The following is an 18,689-nucleotide window of genomic DNA, read 5'->3' on the forward strand; positions in this document are numbered from 1 at the left end:
AAATGGTATTTTGAATGTTAAGTTTATTCCTATGAATCAGCTCAGTTTTCTGTTCTCATCACTCTTCATGATGGAAGTAGGTGAAGTCAATTTATTCTCTGTGGTTAGCAAAATAAAGTCACCTCTGACTCAACGATTTCTACAGGTAGACCTTTGTTGAACTATTTCTCCAAATAGTAGTTCTTACCATAGTAATGATGACAGTCACGTGAGTTGCAATGTTCTTGATGAGCCTGAAGCATGTTTTATGTAGATCTCCATTCATTTTGAGATCCCATGAGGACCCACAATCCGTTTACACAGTCTTCTCATGGCCACTCTCATGTCTTTGTTTCTTAATGTATAGATGGCAGGATTCAAGACGGGGGTGATAGCAGAGTCAACAATGAACAAGTACTTATCCAGTGATGTTGTGGGGAAAGGCCCCACATAGAGAAATATACATGGCATAAAAAACAAAATCACTACACTGATGTGAGCTGACAGTGTGACAAATGCTTTGGACAAGTCCCCCGAAGAACGTTTACAGACAAAATGAAGATATAGGATATAGGATATAATTAAAGAGAAGACGGTAACCATGGATATAAACCCACTGTTAGCAATGATTATAAACTCTAGTTTGTACGTGCCTACACAAGCAAGTTTCATGACCCGAGGACAATCACAGTAAAAATTATCTACTTCATTAGGGCCACAAAAGGGCAAGTTTATGACAAAAACAAACTGAAATACAGCATGGATTATCCCCACTATCCAGGCAGCCACTACAAAGGAAACACACATTTTGGGGCTCATGATGGTCAGGTAGTGGAGAGGCTTACAGATTTCAGTGTACCAGTCATAGGCCATGGCTATGAGCTGCACCATCTCACCTCCACCCATGATATGAATAAAAAATATCTGTGTCATGTATTTTGGTAAGGAAATGATGTTGCAGTCAGTGAAAAGATCAGAGATCGTCTTGGGCACTGTGGTAGATGACAGACCTAGATCAAGTAGAGAGAAGTTGGCCAATAGGAAGTACATGGGGGAGTGTAAACGAGAGTCAGTAATTACCATGAGCACAATGAAGAGGCTTCCCAGGATAATTCCCATGTAGAATACAGCAAAGAACCAAAAGAGAAAATGATGCATCTCCCATGAATTTGAAAGTCCAATTAATACAAATTCAGATACCATAGAGTCATTTGTTGTATCCATTGGCTCAATCAGTAGAGAAGATGCTGAAGTATTCTGAATACTTAGAAAATAAGGAAGAATTGAGAAATATGAGTACTGAATATTGTTGTGTTGTTTGCCCATCATTGCTTTTGTGGGAACTATGTTGCAAATGCCAAAATGTGAAGTTGGAAAACATATAGAGAGGGCAGGTGAAAGGAAGATAAATGAATAGGAGAAATGAGATAATCAAAAGTTAGATTAGAGAGAGAAGGAAACAATATTATTTGGAAATATGGAGGAATTAAGAGCAAAGAGTAACACCCCCTGGTAGAGAGCCTCTTACCATGCTCATTGTGCTTCTTTAGTCTTTTCTATTTATATTCAAGAAAACACCTTTTGTGTCATGAATAGTCATAATTTTAATATTCAAATTTGATCACATATGTACACACAATCTAGCAGAATGTACTCTCTGATTATTTTTTTACTTCATACCTGTGAAATCTCAGGCATTAATCACTCATAGAATTGTCACTGACAATGAGTGAAAGAGTGTTGAATCTGAGAGGAATGCTTACATAAAATGAAAAGGCTTAGTCCTTTGATAGTTTACAGTACTTGTGATTGCAACAAATCACTTGGAGAATTATGATACACTAAGTCAAGTGAAGCTCCAAATCCCAAAGAGAGAGTGTCAGGAGACTCAGAAAAAGGGCTTCTCCATACTTTGCTAGGATTGAGAGAGATTTTGTAATCTAGGTGTAATCATGATACACTAGGTGTAATCATGATACACTAAGAGCGTGTAAAAACTACAGGACTTCAGAGAGTCATTAAAGTTAAAGGTCATGAGAACTTGTCTTCAAGTATTTGAATTTTTTCAGCTAAAATGCTGGTTAGTAAAATCTGAAGGTGAGTAAAATTGCTACAACAACTTTTTCAAGGGGAATATCTGTTATCTTTATGGATAAATAGAAAGGTTGAAGATGTATATATTATAATACATATTTGGATCCATTCATTATTTAATCTAAAGTGAAAATTTAAAAGTATACTTAAAAGAGATATGATATGAGAAGATATGCAGAAAGGGGAATTTGATAAGATTAATACTCGAATGAGTGTGGCCATTATAAATGATGCAAAGTTAGATTTGTTGACATGTTCACTAAATTATAAAGCGACAAAAATTGTTTAGAGATGAGTGTGTATTATGTGATATGCTCTTTATAAGAATACACTACAAAAATATGTAAATATATACATTGACTTCTCAAGAAGATCACTGGATAATGACGTTTTAGGTAATTTTAATATTAAAAAGGCTAACCATGTGTATTTTGTATTTTTCTGTATTGGCCATGTGTTTATAATAAAAATTGTAGAAAGACAGACATACAGAGAAGAAATTGGTGGTTGCTAGATGCAAGGGTGGTAGAGGGTTGGGCAGAAATGGGTGAAGGGATTGGGAAATATAGGCTCCCAGTCATGAATAAGTCATGGGGATGAAATGTACAGCATAGAGAATATATTTGATGGTATTATATAGTGTTATATGGTAACAGATTGTAGTCACACTTGTGAACATAGCAGTATTATATATTTTATAAAATATTTATTTTATTATACATATTATATTTATATACTAAGAAATGAAGGTGAATTCAAACCAGTTAAAATTTTTTTGGTTGTTTTTTCTTTCTTTGAAAGCATTGAAGAATCAGAAATTCTTTGGAGGCAGAGTCCCAAGAGATGGTTGCTATCCCTGCTGGATATTTTGACTTTAATATTCAGAACATAGGAACCTTTTTAAGTAGGTAATGCAGAAAATCAGATAGAACTTAGGTCTTTCAATTTTAGTGATTGAAAATTCCCACTCCTTAAGGGGCCAAGAACAATCATAACCTACCTAAAACTGAAAGCACAAAGAAGCAAAGCTGTCCAAAATCATTTTGCCAATGTCCTGTCACTGTTGTACCATATTCATAAATTTTCCTTTTAATCTGTACTCTTAACCATCTTAGCTTGCTTCTCTAATAGAGGTCCTTTTCAGAACTGATGGACACCAGTTCTATTAACTCATATTCATTCTTACCATTTTCCCTCTAATTCTTGACCTAGTCATTGGCTAACATCATCAAATGTTTTATCAAATATGCCAGGTGGAGGGAACTGACTCACCCCATCATTCCCTTTATGAGGGCAAAGAATCATTTCCATTTGTGTAGTCTGTTAGGTGCATGAGTGGGAATAGAGTGGGCAAGACAGATTTACCATATTTGGTCCTCACAATGGGAAACATGGAGTATCACATAAGATGGTGAGGAAAGTGGTGAGAGATACAAGATCCTTGGGATATCAACCCACCAAAGAGACATCATAAATGTTAATTCTTTCAGAAATATCTCCTTCTTAGGTCATAATATAATTTTGTGATTACAATAGTAAGAATAGTGTTCAAGGGATTGGAATAACTAGTGACAGAAGGAAAGTATACAAATGGAAAAGAAAGAGAAAGTGAAATGGGAGTATAAGAAGAGAGAGTTTGCTGTAGTATTGCTCAACATTAGGAATATTTTTTTGACCTACCTGCTCTATTCTAAGGTGTGCAGCTACATTTGTAGAAACTCAATAATTTTGATTTCTGCTTTGTAGTATAATCGCCTCCAAGACAAAAATATGTTTCTTCCCAGTGAGAATTCAGTTAATTAGTAGTAGTAGGTGTTAGTGACACATTGATGTTTCTCAGATCTTTAATAACTAGCCTTTTATTGATTTCTCCTGGGAACCAGATATGTGAGTCATATTAATTTTCCCAAGAGAAAAAATATCAGAAGAGTTACTTGGTGATGAGTGTTAAAAAAAAAAAAAAGAAGGTAGGTGTTAGAATATCTCCTGCATATTAGGCATGATAACATGCTGGATGGGTGGAAAATAAGTACCATTTAGAACAGGAAATGTGGAAATGTGAACCTACTTAGATTTGCTACATTGAGAAAAGTGAGAAATCTTCCACAATTATTGCAGATGCCCTCCTTTAAGGAGTGGGAGAGTTGAGCCATATGTATCAATATTTTTTTTCCAGAACATGCAAAAGGCTTTATGCAAGGGAGGAATTCTCATAAGCATTCATGATTTTTTCTCATTGAAGATGTTTTATCTGTTACTTATTATTTGTCATGCAACACTAAAACTATATTGAATGAATGAGTGAATGAATGAATATCCTTATGTAACTATGTTTTTCTTTAATCATGTTGGATTCTAACTGGACATAAGTGGTATGGGACAATGATGAACTGTTGAACAAAAGAAAAAAGCTTAAAAATATTATTCTAGATTAGGAGTTGGAAAATTATGACCCATAGGCCAAATTTGGGCCACTGTCTGTTCCTCAAATAAAGTCTGTTGGAGCATAGCCACAATCATTTGTTTATGTACTGTGTATGGCTCCTTTGTGCTACAACAAGCAGAGTTGAATAGTTGCAACAGAGACCATATGGCCCACATGATTTGGTCTGTTACATAAGAAGCTTGATGACCCTACCCTATGTCAAGCAAGACAGGCAGAAGAAGGTATAGTAGAAGGATCATCCACATCCATTTTCATCATCTTCATATATATTCAGCTGTAAAGATTCAGATGAAGTTTGGGAAGTAAGTTTGTTGAAGTCATGTAGATTATGCCTCCAGATACACTGCCTACACTCAACTGGGTACATATTTGTGGGGTTCAGTTCAAAGTGAATATGTATATATGGCTTTTATTTAACAAAATTATTTAAAGACACCAGTCCTTCTCATACCTTTCCAAACAATCAAAGAGGAGGGGAAATTCCCTAATGCATTCCATGAGGCCAGCATAATGCTAATATTAAAGTCAGGATGATACTAAAAAAGAAATGGACAGGTCAATGTTTTTGATGAACATAGATGCAAAAATTTAGAAAAAAAATACTAGCAAACTAAATTTAGCAGCACATTAAAAAGATCATTCAACATGATCAAGTTGGAGTTATACCTGGCATGCAAGGATGGTTCAATGTACAAAAATCAGTGTGTTACATCACATTAAGAGAATGAAAGAAAAAAATAAAATCATATGATCATCTCAATAGACCCAGAAAAAGGAGTTGACTTTATTTAATATGTTTATAATAGAACACGTAACAAATTAGCCATAGAAGCAACACATCTCAATATAATAAAGGCTGTATATGACAAGCCATCAGCTAAATGATACTTAATGGTGAAAAGTTGAAAGCTTTTCCTCTAAGATCAGAAGTAAGACAGTGTGCCCACTTTCACCATTTTTATTGAATATAGTTCTGGAAGTCCTAGCTAGAGCAATCAGGTAAAAAGATATAAAAAGCATCAGAATTGGAAAGGAAGAACTGAAAATGTCCATATTTGTAGATGATATGATTTTATATATAGCAAATCCTAAAGACTCATCCCTAAAAAAACAGAAATAATGAACAAATTCAGTTTAGTTACAGAATACAAAATATAAAAAATTCAGTATCATTTCCATACACTAACAACATATTTTCTGAAAAAGAAATAAAAAAATCAATCCCATTTATAATAGCATCAAATACTTTAAAATACTTGGGAACAAATTTCACCAAAGAGATGAAAAATCACCACTTTGGAAACTACAAGACATTGATGGAAAAAAGAGACAAATAAATGGAGAGGTATTCCATATTCATGGATTAGAAGAATTAGTACCGTTGAAATGTCCATATTGTCAAAAGCCAACTATAAATTTGATGCAATGTCTATTAAGATTCCAATGGCATTTTTTTATAGAAGTAGAAAAAAATACTCCTAAGATTTATATAGAACCTGGTCAGGATTATATTGTTTAAATTCTACAGTTTTGCAATTTCCTTAATTTTCCTCCTGTTAATTGATTTCTAGTCCAGATTATTGTCAGAAAAGATATTTGGTATGATTTCAGTCTTTTAAAATTTGTTTAGACTTGTTCTGTGGCCCAGCATATGATCTATCCTGGAGAATGTTCCATGTGCACTTGAGAATTTGTGTTCTGTGGCTCTGATGAATGTTCTATATGTGTCTGTTGAGGTCTATTCGGTCTAAAGTATGGTTCATGTCCAGTGTTTCCTAATTGATTTTATCTGAGTGATCTATCCATTGTTGAAAGTGGGGTGTTGAATTTCCCTATGATATTTGTGTTGTTGTCTATTTAACCCCTCATATCCATTAGTATTTGCTTAATATATTTAGGTACTATAATGTTCTGTGCCTATATATACATATAAATATATATGTTCTGTGCCTATATATATGAAATATAAATATATATGTTTATGATTGTTATGGTCTCTTGATGAATAGTCTCCTTTATCATTATATAATGACCTTTTTTCGTTATAGATTTTGACTTAAAGTCTACTTTGTCTTAGTTTAGCTACCTCTGCTCTTTTTTGGTTTCCGTTTGCAGGGAGTATCTTTTTCTGCACCTTTACTTTGTGACTGTGCATGTCAGAGCTGAAGTTAGTCTCTTTTAGGCAGCACATAGTTGGTTCTTGCTTTTTCAGTCATTCAGCCACTTAATGCCTTCTGATTAGAGAATTCAATCCATTTACATTTACAGTAATTATTGCTGGTAAGGACTTATTAATGGCAGAAAGGATTCTAAAGGATAATGCCATCTTATTTATTGTTCTCTAGATGTTTTGTTGTTCCCTGTACCTTTCTTTCCCTTTTGCTGTCTGTTTTTTGAACTGGTGATTTACCATAATGGTATGCTTTAATCCCCTTCTCTTTATCTTTTGTGTATCTACTATAGGTTTTTGCCTTGTGGTTACTGTGAGGTTGCTAAAACATCTTAAAGATAAAACAATCTGTTTGAAACTGATAACAATGTAACCTCAGTCACATATAAAAACTCTCCTTTTACTCTTGAAAAGGGTAAACCCCCCTTGAAATTTTGTGTTTTTTAAAGTTAGAATAGTTACTTTTTGTTACTCATGAGTTCAGGGAAAATATAAATATTTGTGTGCTGTCTGCCTTGGGCATTTCCTGACTAGAATTCATTAAAGCTTCGAGGTTGCATAGGATTTCTGGGTAATTTGGTTTAATTTCATATGTTCGCATATTTAATTTCTTATATATACATTCTTTGTGGGACAACTTTATAAAGACTCTAGCCATTCTAAAAATGTGCACATAAACATAATCGTTTCAGGCCTTATTTTTTATTTTATAACATCTTCTTGTCATTTTCCACAGAATGCTATGTCCTGGTGAGAGACAGCTTTGTAACACATTTCAGTAAGGGTTTGAGGAGACTGCCTTTGAAGTTGGTTGCTCTTCTAGCATTGATTCCTCTCTCAGCACACTCTCTTTACCTGAGGGGTCTGCTGTTTGTTTGCTCCTACAGCTTGGCAGGGTAGAATGTTGCCTACCAAATTCTCCCAAGGTGGACACAACCTGCTGACCACCCCACAGAGTCAGCAGGTCAAATACTAGCATACACTTGTCCATTGCAGAAGTCATGGGATAGTGATTTGAAAACCTGAACCCCTCATTTTTGTTCTAATCTTTAGGCCATACTCATTTTTTTTCTTTTTTTATGTTTTTAATTGCAGCTCATATACAGTGTTATATTAGTTTCAGGTGTACAATATAGTGATTCAATACTTCCATACATCACCTGGTGCTCGTCATGACAAGTGCACTCCTTAATCCCCATCACCTATTTAATTCATGCTTCCACTTTCCTCCCCTCTGACAACCAACAGTTTGTTCTCTATAAGAGTTTTGGTTGGGGTGCCTGGGTGGCTCAGTCGCTTAAGCGTCTGCCTTCTGCTCAGGTCATGATCCCAGTGTCCTGGGATCGAGTCCCCAATCGACTCTGTGCTCAGCAGGAAGCCTGCTTCTCCCTCTCCCACTGCCTGCCTGTTTGCCTACTTGTGCTCTCTCTCTCCCTCTGTCAAATAAATAAATAAAATCTTTTAAATTAAAAAAGAGTTTTGGTTTGTCTTTTTCCCTTTGCTCATTTGTTTTGTTTCTTAAATTCCACAGGAGTGAAATCATATGGTATTTGCCTTTCTGTGACTGACTTATTTCACTTAGCATTATACCTTCTAGCTCCATCATGTCATTCTTACAATCTTCAATAATTGGTTATTAGTTTAGGAGGGTTTTTTGTTGATTCTTTCATATATTTTATATAGACTGTTATGTCATCTGCAAACAAAGACAGTTTTATGTCTTTCCTTCCAATCTATATACTTTCATTTCCTTTTCTCCCCCCCGATTGTGTTAACAAGTTTTCCAGTACAATGTTGAAAAGGAGTGATAAGAGGGGATATTCTTGCCCAGTATATGATATTAATGGGACAGCTTTAAGTTTCTCACCAGCAAGTATGCTGTAGGTTCTTTTGTATAGACTTTATCATGTTGCAAAAATTTACCTCTATTCTGATTTATCATGAATCGGTGTTGGATTTTATCAGATGTTTCTTTGCATCTATTGATATGATCATGTTTTTTCTTATTTAATTTGTTGATATGATAGATTACATTAATTCACTTTCAAATGTTAAATGACACTTGAATACCTGGAATAAATATCATTGCACATAATTTTTAAATACTCTTAAATTTTATTTGCGAATACTCTTTTGAGGATTTTTGCATCTATATCCATGAGAGGCATGTGTGAATAGTTTCCTTTTTATGCAATGTCTGTCAGCTTTTGGTATTAGGGTAAGGCTGACCTCGTAAAATAAGTATTCTTTCTGCGCCTATTTTTTAAAAGAGATTGTAGAGAATTCTATAATTTCTTCCTTAATGTTTGGTAGAATTCACTGGTGAACTCATGACCTCAAACTTTTGTTTTGGTTGGTTATTAATTATTGATTCACTTTCTTTAGTAGATATACACTTATTCCGATTGTCCATTTTTTCATACGTGAGTTTCAGCAGATTGTGTTTTTAAAGAAATTGTTCCATTTCATCTAGGTTATCAAATTTGTGGGCATAGAGTTGTTCATAGTATTCCTTTATTATCTTTATATGTCCATGGGATCTTAGTGATATTCTCTTTTTAATTTCTCATGTTAGTAATTTGTGTCCTTTCTCCTTTTTTCTTGCTTTGCTAGAGGTTTATTGATTTTATTGATCTTTTCAAAGAACAAGCTCTTGGTTTCATTGATTTCCCTTTTTAAATTTCATTGGTTTTTGCTCTAATATTTATTATTTCTTTTTCCTCTGCTTGCCTGAAACTTACCTTGCTCTTCCTTTTTCATTTTAGTAAGGTGGAAACTTGAATTTTAGATCTTTTTTCTAATATATTCAGTCATTGCTATAAATTTCCCTCTAAGCACTGCTTTCACTATATCTCACAAAGTTTTGATAAGTTGTGTTTTAATCTTAATTTTGTTCAAAAATTTTTTTCTCTTGAGATTTATCCTTTGGCCTGTGCATTATTTAGAAGTGTATTTTAATATCTGTGTATTTGGGGATTTTCTTATTATCTTTCCGTTATTGAATTCTTGTTTTATTCCTTACGGTCTGAGAGCAGTCACTGTGTGATTTATATCTTTTCAAATTTGTTAAGATGTGTTTTATGGCACAAAATGTGGTGTATCTTGGTGAATGCTCCATTTGAGCTTAAGAATAATTTGTATTCTGTTACTGGACAAAGTAGGCAACAGATGTTGTTTATACCTGATGGTGTTGACTGATGGTGGTGTTGAGTTGAACTACGTTCCCACTGATTTTCTGCCTGCTTGATTTATTTTTTAGAGATGGGTGTCAATTTCCAACTATGATTATGGACTCATCTATTTCTCTTTGCAATTCCATCAGTTTTTGCCTCATGCAGTTTTAGTTGTATATACATTAATAATTGTTAGGAATTTTGGAGAATTGCCCCTTTTATCATTATGAAATGCCCTTCCTTATCCCTGATAACTTTCCTTAGTTTGATGTCTGCTCTGTCTGAAATTAAGAGAGCTAATCTTTCTTTCTTTCTTTTTTTTTTTTTTAGAGATTTTATTTATTTATTTGACAGAGACACAGCGAGAGAGGGAACACAAGTAGGGGTAGCGGGAGAGGGAGAAGCAGGCTTCCTACCGAGCAGGGGATCCGGATTTGGGCTTGAACCCAGGAGACCTGAGCCAAAGGCAGACGCTTAACAACTGAGCCACCCAGGTGCCCCTAATCTTTCTTTTTTTTTTTTTTTGATATGTATCCATGTGGTAATTTTTTTCCTGACCATTTGCTTTTAATCTATTATGTGTCTTTATATTTAAAGTGGGTTTCTTATAGATAATATATAGTTTGATCATGTTTTCTGACAACCTCTTTTAGTTGGTACATTTAGACTAATGACATTTAAAGTGGTTATTTGATTAACATTGACCATGTTCATTACTGTTTTACAACTTTTGTCCTTATTCTTAGTTCTTATGTTTTCCACTTTTCCTACCTTGTCATTTTAGGTGAGTATTTTATAGGATTCTATTTTCTCTACTTTCTTGGTATATAATTTATAATTTTTTTTTTTACTTTTTTAAGTTATCTAAGAGTTTGCAATGTACATTTCCAACTATTCCAAGTCCACTTTCAAATAACACTATACTACTTCATGGGTACTGTAGGTACCTTGTAATTACAAAATAATCCTAATGTCTTCCTTGTATCATTGTTATCATTCAATTCACTTAAGATAAGCATATGTTTGTACGCATATACACATATACATGCATAATATATAAACATAGGCATATATAATTGAGTACGTAGTTGCTATTATTGTTTAAACAGTTATCTGTTAGAACAATTAAGTATAAGGAAAATAAGTTTTTATTTTACCTTCACTTATTCTTTCTTCTATGCTCTTCCTTTCTTTGTGTAGATCTGAGTTTCTGACCTATATTATTTTCCTTCTCTCTAAGGAACTTCTTTTACTATTTCTTTCAAAGTGGATCTACTGGTAAATTCTCTCAATTTTTATTTGCCCGAGAAAGTCTCTATTTCTTCTTTACTTTAAAGGATAATTTTGAGTATAGAATTCTAGTTCTTTTTTTACTCTCAAAACATTAAATATTTTACTCTCTTCTGGCTTGCATGATATCTGAGGAGAAGTTGGATATGGTTCTTCTGTTTGATTTTTTATACATTAGGGTTGGTTTTTTTCTGTGACTTCAATCAGGACTTTTTGTTATCTTTCATTTGCTGTAATTTAAAAATGATACGCCTTGTGTAATTTTTTGTGGCATTTATCCTATTGGTGTGCTCTGTGCTTTCTGGACCTGTGGTTTGGTGTCTGACATCAATTTGGGGGAAATTCTGTCATTATCATTTGAAATATTTTTTTTCTGTCCCCTTTTCTCTTTTTCTGGCATTCCCATTATGCGTATATCACATCTTCTTTAGTTTTCCCACAGTTCTTAGATATTTTGTTATTTTTTTTAATTTTTTTGTTCTCTTTGTTCTTTAGTTGTCAGAGATCCTATTGATATATCATCTAGTTAAGAGATTCTTTCCTCACCCATGTCCCATCTACTAATGAGCCCATCAAAGTCACTTATCATGTCTTTTACAGTATTTTAGATCCCTGGCATTTCTTTTTTGTCCTGTCTTTGGATTCCCATCCCTCTGCTTACATTGGCCATCTGTTCTTACGTGCTGTCTATTTTATCCATTAGAGTCCTTAGCACAATTATCATAGTTATTTTAAATTTCTGGCTTGATAATTCCAACATCCCTGCTATGTCTAGCTCTGAAGCTTGTTTTGTCTCTTCAAATTGTGTTTTTTGCCTTTTAGCATGCCTTGTAATTTTTTTCTCAATAGGTAGACATGATGTACTGGGTAAAAGGAACTGCTACAAATAGGCCTTACTTAATGTGGTGGGGAAATGTGGGTAGAGGGGAAGCATTATATAGCCTCACAGTTAGGTTTTAGTCTTTTAATAAGCTTATGCCTCTGGACTGTGAACTTTTCAGGTGTCTCTGCTTTTCTGTTTTGTGTGTGTGTGTGTGTGTGTGTGTGTGTGTGTTTAATCCCACCTTAGATGGGACAGAATGGCAAGCATGGGTTGGAGTTGGGTATTTGCCTTCCCCAGGTCATTTAGGCTCTTATAATACCTCAGTAGTTTAGATTCTGGTTTACTACTTTCCATTGAGGGCAGGGCTTCTTAAGAAAAACAGTGTTGTGGTATATTTCAAAATATTTTCTTTTTCCCTTTCTCTGCCAGAAACCTGAGGGGATTTTTCTTAGTTATTTACTAGGGAATCTGCTAGAAGTAAACCTCACAATATTTTTGGGACCCCTCCCTATGGCTGGTTTCCCCTGGATAGTTTTTAACTTTCAAAATTGCCTATGCTGAGACTCCAGCAATTCATCAATTATGGTTTAGGTTTCCTACTCCAGCTCTCATTCCTATAGCAGTTTCTGTTGTTTGTGTCTGCTCTAATAAGCCACGATGACCTGTGGGTTTGTTTGTGTCTCTTATCTAGGAGACAGCAGTTTGCCCTGTGTGAGGACACAGGGCAAACTTTCTTCTGGATCCAAGAAGAGTTGTTGATTTTTCAGTCTTTTCTACTTTGTTTGTTGTTAGGATGGAATAGTGACTTCCAAGCTCCTTACATGCAGAACTAGAAATCAGAAGCCTTTATGTTTGTTTTTGATAAATTTAAAATTAATGTAGTAAAATATAATCTTTTCTTTTTTTCATGTTTTCTACTTGTTTTGCCTTGCTTAAAATTGAATATTGTATGCCACAATTATATAAATCTCACATTATTGAAAGTTACTTTATGATATAATTTTAAAATAATTTCATCCAATTAATTTATTTTGAAGATATGTATCTAATTTTTTGTGTGTGAAGAGCTCAACTTTTTGTTCAAATTCTTAGTTATTTCTGATTATATGGATTTCTTCACCTCTGTTTTGAGAATCTACCTTTATTATAGGATAGAAATTAAATCTTTTCTGGGCTTTCCTTACTGATTATTCTACTTTCATTCTTATGAGTGTGGATTCAACAGCACAGATTTCCTACCTCAACTCCTTCCTAATTGCTAGTTTATTTGTTTCTGGAGTTGATATTTCATTTAATCCTTCCATTTCATACCATATGTATTAACCTGCCTTTTTTATGTGATTAAGGAAAGCAAAAAAAGAAAACAAAACAAAACCCACAATAAACAAAAAACAATTAACCTAGCACTTTGTTGGGAATTATCAAATGACTCTAGTGTATGATATTTGTCCTCACAAGTACGGGTCAGTTTTATAATTTCTGCCTAACTGGGATTGTCCTTTAAAGCGGATAGTGGTTACTTACACATAGGCCATGATGATATGTGATATAATTGCTTCTTTAGCCAGAAGACACCAGGAAGAACAACACTTATACACTTCTTATTTATGTTTCTGTTCTTACTGTATTCCAAGAAGACTGTTAAGTAACAGAGTTGATAACCTAGCTCAGCCACTATAGTGCTTGCACTATGGACCTATGAATGAAGTTATGAATGGCAAGGATGAAGTCTTTCCATGGGTTCTTTCAGTGTCGTCTCTTCTCAGTAAGGCAATTAAAGTTACAGCCACTATTAATGTTTGTCCTTTCAGAAATACAGATGGAATCTTAACCCTTGATATAGTTTCATCTGTTGATGCATTTAATCAGCAACTTGGTAGCAACTTAGTATTTGTTTACATTAGAATCCTTTCATGGTGGAAGAAAGCAAGTAGTTCTTACTGGGATAAAGGTGTTTCCCAAGTATGGTTTTGGTTTTGACTATCCTTAGGGAAATAGCTTGGTCATTAAGTGATCCAAAGACCCATAGAAAGTCCAATGTCCTTCATAACATTGCTTAGGACAAAGAAATATCTTTGCCAAGAAAGTACAACAGTGGACACATAACCAAGTGATCCATGGGTCCAGCAATATATGGTATTAGAATAGAACATGGGAATAGCCTTATAAAGATGCAAATAAAGGTGCAAGTAAGTGTGTTTGGTGATGACACTTTATGCTTTAACATGTGATATATACTTTGAACCAATGGAAATTATAAGGTATTGTATTCCAAAATGCATAGGTCTGGAAACCAAAGCTAGTCAGTGAGAGTGGCTGCATATTACTTCCTTGAAGAATTTGAGCTTTCTAGACCTACAACTTTGACCTCTGCTGGGGTAGGGTGAATGCTTCTGGGGACAGAGTAAGCATTTCAGTAAACCTAAAGTTTTAGTAGCTCACTAGTCATTTTTGTTTCATTGTCTTGTAGATCAGCACACAAAAAAGAGTTACTATCATGCCAGGTATAATGAACCTTCATTATCACAAAGAAATAGAATTGCTGCTACGCTTGCATTAACCATTATTGTGATAACTCTAAATGGGCAGTTGCAGCAATTGCAGCATGACAAGAGCACAGTAATCATGGATTTAGCCTTCTTAGGTAGGAAGATATGGATCTGGGCAAGTGATCTAGATCAGCAGAAGTGCTGGACAAATGTGAGGAAGATCTAGAATGGATTATGGAAGAAGAAGATAGTAAAAATCTTCTTGGGAACATAGGCAATGATATAACCCATTAATACTAGTTTCATTAACACTCCTGTATTTGAAGAATCAGTGATGGAGTGAACTTACCTGGAACATGAATGTCTCTAAGCGTGGGAAGATGTGGAGTGTATCTGATGATTTCAATGTTGCATATATATCCCTCTGTGTTTAATATTCCCAAGAATATATATTGTTTTATACCATAAACTGCAAAGATTTTCTGCCTGAGGACTTTTCTCTGGATATCAAAACTGCTCAACCTTCTATATGGGGAGGGCTGGAATTGCCATGGAGTTAATGCCTCAGAGCTACCCCAACACAGAAATCCACAGGTTCCTTGCCTCAAGTGAAATAAATATAAGTTATAGAATACGTACTTTCTCCTAGAGGGCCATAGCAGAATTGCACCCCAATGTCCATTTAGTAGAATATCAGTTAATATACCCTCTGTTGGCATCCTTTCCTTTTGTGTCCCCTGTCTCCACTTCTGAACAAATGTGTTCCTGGTGCCCCATCCAAATAAACTCCTGGCCCACTGAATTTGTCCTTGGGTCTTCTTTTAAGTAATAAGTAAAGCCACTGGAGCCATACACATACATGCGCGTGTGTGTGCGTGCGCACGCACGCGCGCACACACACACACATCAATTATGTGATGATTCTTGATGTTCATCCATTCATCAAAACTAATTTACAGGTTATTTTTAGATGTTATGAATAGCAGAAACAGTGTCATTACATTTTTATTTGAAAAATAAATATTCAAAATTAAAATGTTCTAAAAAAACAAAATTAAAATGTTCTTTGTCAGATTATGCTATTCTCTGTTAGAATACCAATTCTTAGTATGATGACTTTACATTCCCATGATTGGTAATGGTTGTATACTCCACAGGTGAAGTGGTAGCTGGCTTAGGATGGCAGATGATGAGTTTGTTTGAGATATGTTAAATTTGAGGTACCTAAGTAGGGATGGGTCAGCGTGTAATGGGATGTTTAGTTTTAGAGCTCCCCCAAAAGAGTGGTCAACGAAATATGGAATAAGATAACTTTTTGCACAGTCTTTTTATAGCTGCCTTTATGTCTTTGTTCCTTAGTGTATAGATAGCAGGATTCAAGACAGGGGTGATAGCAAAGTCCACAATAAACAGATTTTTATCAGTTGAAGGTGGGGGAGAAGGCCAGACATACAAAAACATGCATGGAGTGAAAAACAAAAAAAACACAGTGATGTGAGCTGACAAAGTAACAAATGCCTTGGATAATTCTTCTGAAGCACATTTCCAGACAGTGATCAAAATGAATGAATAGGAAAGGATTAGCAGGAAGAAGGTGCTCATGCTCATGAAGCCACTGTTGGCAGTAACAATAAACTCAAACTTGGCTGCATCTGTGCATGCAAGTTTTATGATCTTAGGAAAGTCACAGTAAAAGCTGTCCCCTTTATTAGGCCCACAAAAAGGCAACTTTATAACAAATAAAAACTGAGACATAGCATGGATCACCCCAGTTACCCATCCAGTGATTACAAATGAAATAACATATTTTAGGATTCATGATTTTCAAGTAGTGAAGAGGCTTACAGATTGTTGTACACCTGTCAAATGCCATGGCTATAAGTAATACCATCTCCACTCCTCCTATTATGTGAATAAAACATATCTGTGTCATACAACCTTGGAAAGAAATTACTTTGTATTCATTTAAGAGGTCTTTGATTATCTTGGGAACTGTGGTAGAGGAAAGACCCACATCAATGAGGGACAGGTTGGCCAGCAGGAAAATACATGGGAGAATGTAGGTGAGAATCAAAAATTACCAAAAACAAAACAAAAAGGTTTCCGAAGATGACCCCTAAATAGAGCAAAGAACATATCAAGATGAGAAAAAGTTTTTTCTCCCAAGAACAAGAAAGGGCCAGGAGCACAATCTCAGTGACCACAGAGTCCTTTAGTCCACCCATTGACTGGGACAGGAGAGCTGATTTTCAAGTGACCTGAGGATAAAAATTAAAAAGAGTAAGTATCACTGACAGAAACATAGATCCCTATTTGCCTTGCTAATTAAGTTAGATGTGATTGGCTGAGAGGAAAAAAAATGAAGAATTTGGGGGACATAAGGTTAGCAGCAAATTTACTATATAAAGGGGGATATAAGAGGGAAAATGTGACTATAAATTTTGTATAGAGGCAGAAGGGGTTACTTTAATTTTCACCCCATACTTAAATCTTTTTTTTAATTTTTCTCAAAGATTTCTATATCATTATCCTGACCATTGCCCTAAGTGTTTTATTATACCACATAAATATCTAATTCTCTATTCTCTTACCTGAACCTTTCTTAGTCCCCTAAATTTTCATAAAACAGGTGAGCATAGGGAAAGGGAAGGAAAAATAAAATAAGATGAAAACAGAGAGGGAGGCAAATCATAAGAGACTTAACTATAGGAAACAAACTGAGGGTTGCTGGAGGGTAGGGAGGGTGGAGGGTGGGGTAATTTAGTGATGGGCATTAAGGAGGGCACTTGGAGTAGTGACCACTGGGTGATGTATGCAACTGATTAATCACTAAATTCTACCTCTGAAACGAATAATATAGTATATGTTAATTAAATTGAATTTAAATAAAAAATTTTTTAAAAGTTTTCCTTCTTCCCTGGGCTTATAGAGATCACCATGACAAAATTACTTGAATATATCCCAACACTCACTACATTGGACTTTTTAAGTTTAAATGGAACTCAGGGGCACAGGCTTAATAATTTTAATACTTAATTTATGACGATTATCACCATTGGTCCAAGGCCACTTTTAGTAAACAGATTACTTAATGACAAGTTTAAAATTAAAATAAAATATTGCATATCTGAGAATAAAGAGGGGTAAATATAATTATAACTAATAATTAATTCTAATGATCACAGATTACAGATTTGAGTGTCTCCTATATTCAGGGAATTGTGTTAAGTATATCATTTCTTTCAAACCTCCTAATGACTCTAAAAGATAGGTTCAGTTTTACTATCCTCACTTCACAAATGAACCTTTGCCTGAGAAAGATGAAGTGGCAAGGTTAGGAGTGTGTCAAGAGTTTTAGGACTTGAGAATGCATTCTTCTAACCAATGCTCTGGCCCCTTCAAGGCCAGCACTTCCAAACACATTCTAGCCCTCCCCAAGGATCTAGATGCGTTAACCTTTTTCCTTCATCTGAATTTTTACTTCCTTTGATGTGTTACACATAGCATCTCTCCTTCAAAAATTAAATCTGTCAAGGTTGGGAGGGGGGTGTCCTTCTTATTTTCCCTTTACTCTCTAAAAACGCTTCACAGGTAAGTTTCTTTTAACTTATACATTGTATTTATTGAACAAGCAAAAACAAGCTAGCTTGCATTCCAGAAAATCCTTTTATTTTATTTTATTTTATTTAAAGATTTTTTATTTATTCATTTGAGACACAGAGATACAGAGAGAGAGAGAGAGCATGAGCAGGGAGAGAGGCAGAGGGAGAAGTAGGCTCCCCGTTGATCCAGGAGCCCTATGTGGGGCTCGATCCCAGGACCCTGGGATCATGACCTGAGCCGAAGGCAGACGCTTAACCATCTGAGCCACCCAGGCGCCCCCAGAAAATCCTTTGAGAGAAGTCACTAGGGATTTAGCATAAAATGGTCTACATATGAAAATGTCACATATAATAAACAGTTTTCAGTCTTTATCTTACATGCTTTTTCTCCAAATTTGGTACTATTGATCATGCATTATTTTTGAAATTTCCTCTGTCACTAGTTGCTGTATATGTGTTGGTTGCCTGTCCCAAAGCCTTTTCTATACAAGTTTGTGCTAAAAGAACACCTATCCATTTAGGGTATTTGGTGGAGATTTCTCAACTTTGGGAGAGGGTAGGTTCTTATCTTAGCCCTGGGATGAAACATGATAATCTATGTGACTTGCCATGGCTTGGTGTAA

General features: G+C 34.9%; 1 protein-coding gene and 1 pseudogene across 1 annotated transcript; both read right to left on the minus strand.

Moving 5' to 3' along the window:
* Positions 1-261: 261 nt before the first annotated feature.
* Positions 262-1,203, minus strand: LOC112832897 (olfactory receptor 4F6-like). The gene has a single exon (XM_025883741.1). It carries the CDS (start codon positions 1,201-1,203, stop codon positions 262-264), a length of 942 nt encoding a protein of 313 aa, XP_025739526.1.
* A 14,548-nt stretch (positions 1,204-15,751) lies between these two features.
* On the minus strand, positions 15,752-16,689 carry LOC112832898 (olfactory receptor 4F15-like; annotated as a pseudogene).
* Positions 16,690-18,689: the final 2,000 nt, after the last annotated feature.

This window comes from Callorhinus ursinus, unplaced genomic scaffold, assembly GCF_003265705.2.
Source record: "Callorhinus ursinus isolate GAN/ISIS: 27379988/994484 unplaced genomic scaffold, GSC_fseal_2.0 scaffold25, whole genome shotgun sequence".
Lineage (NCBI taxonomy): Eukaryota > Metazoa > Chordata > Mammalia > Carnivora > Otariidae > Callorhinus > Callorhinus ursinus.

Coding starts and splice junctions, on each gene's coding strand:
- LOC112832897 (XM_025883741.1), bottom strand. CDS start 1,203: ATGGATACAACAAATGACTCTATGGTATCTGAATTTGTATTAATTGGA.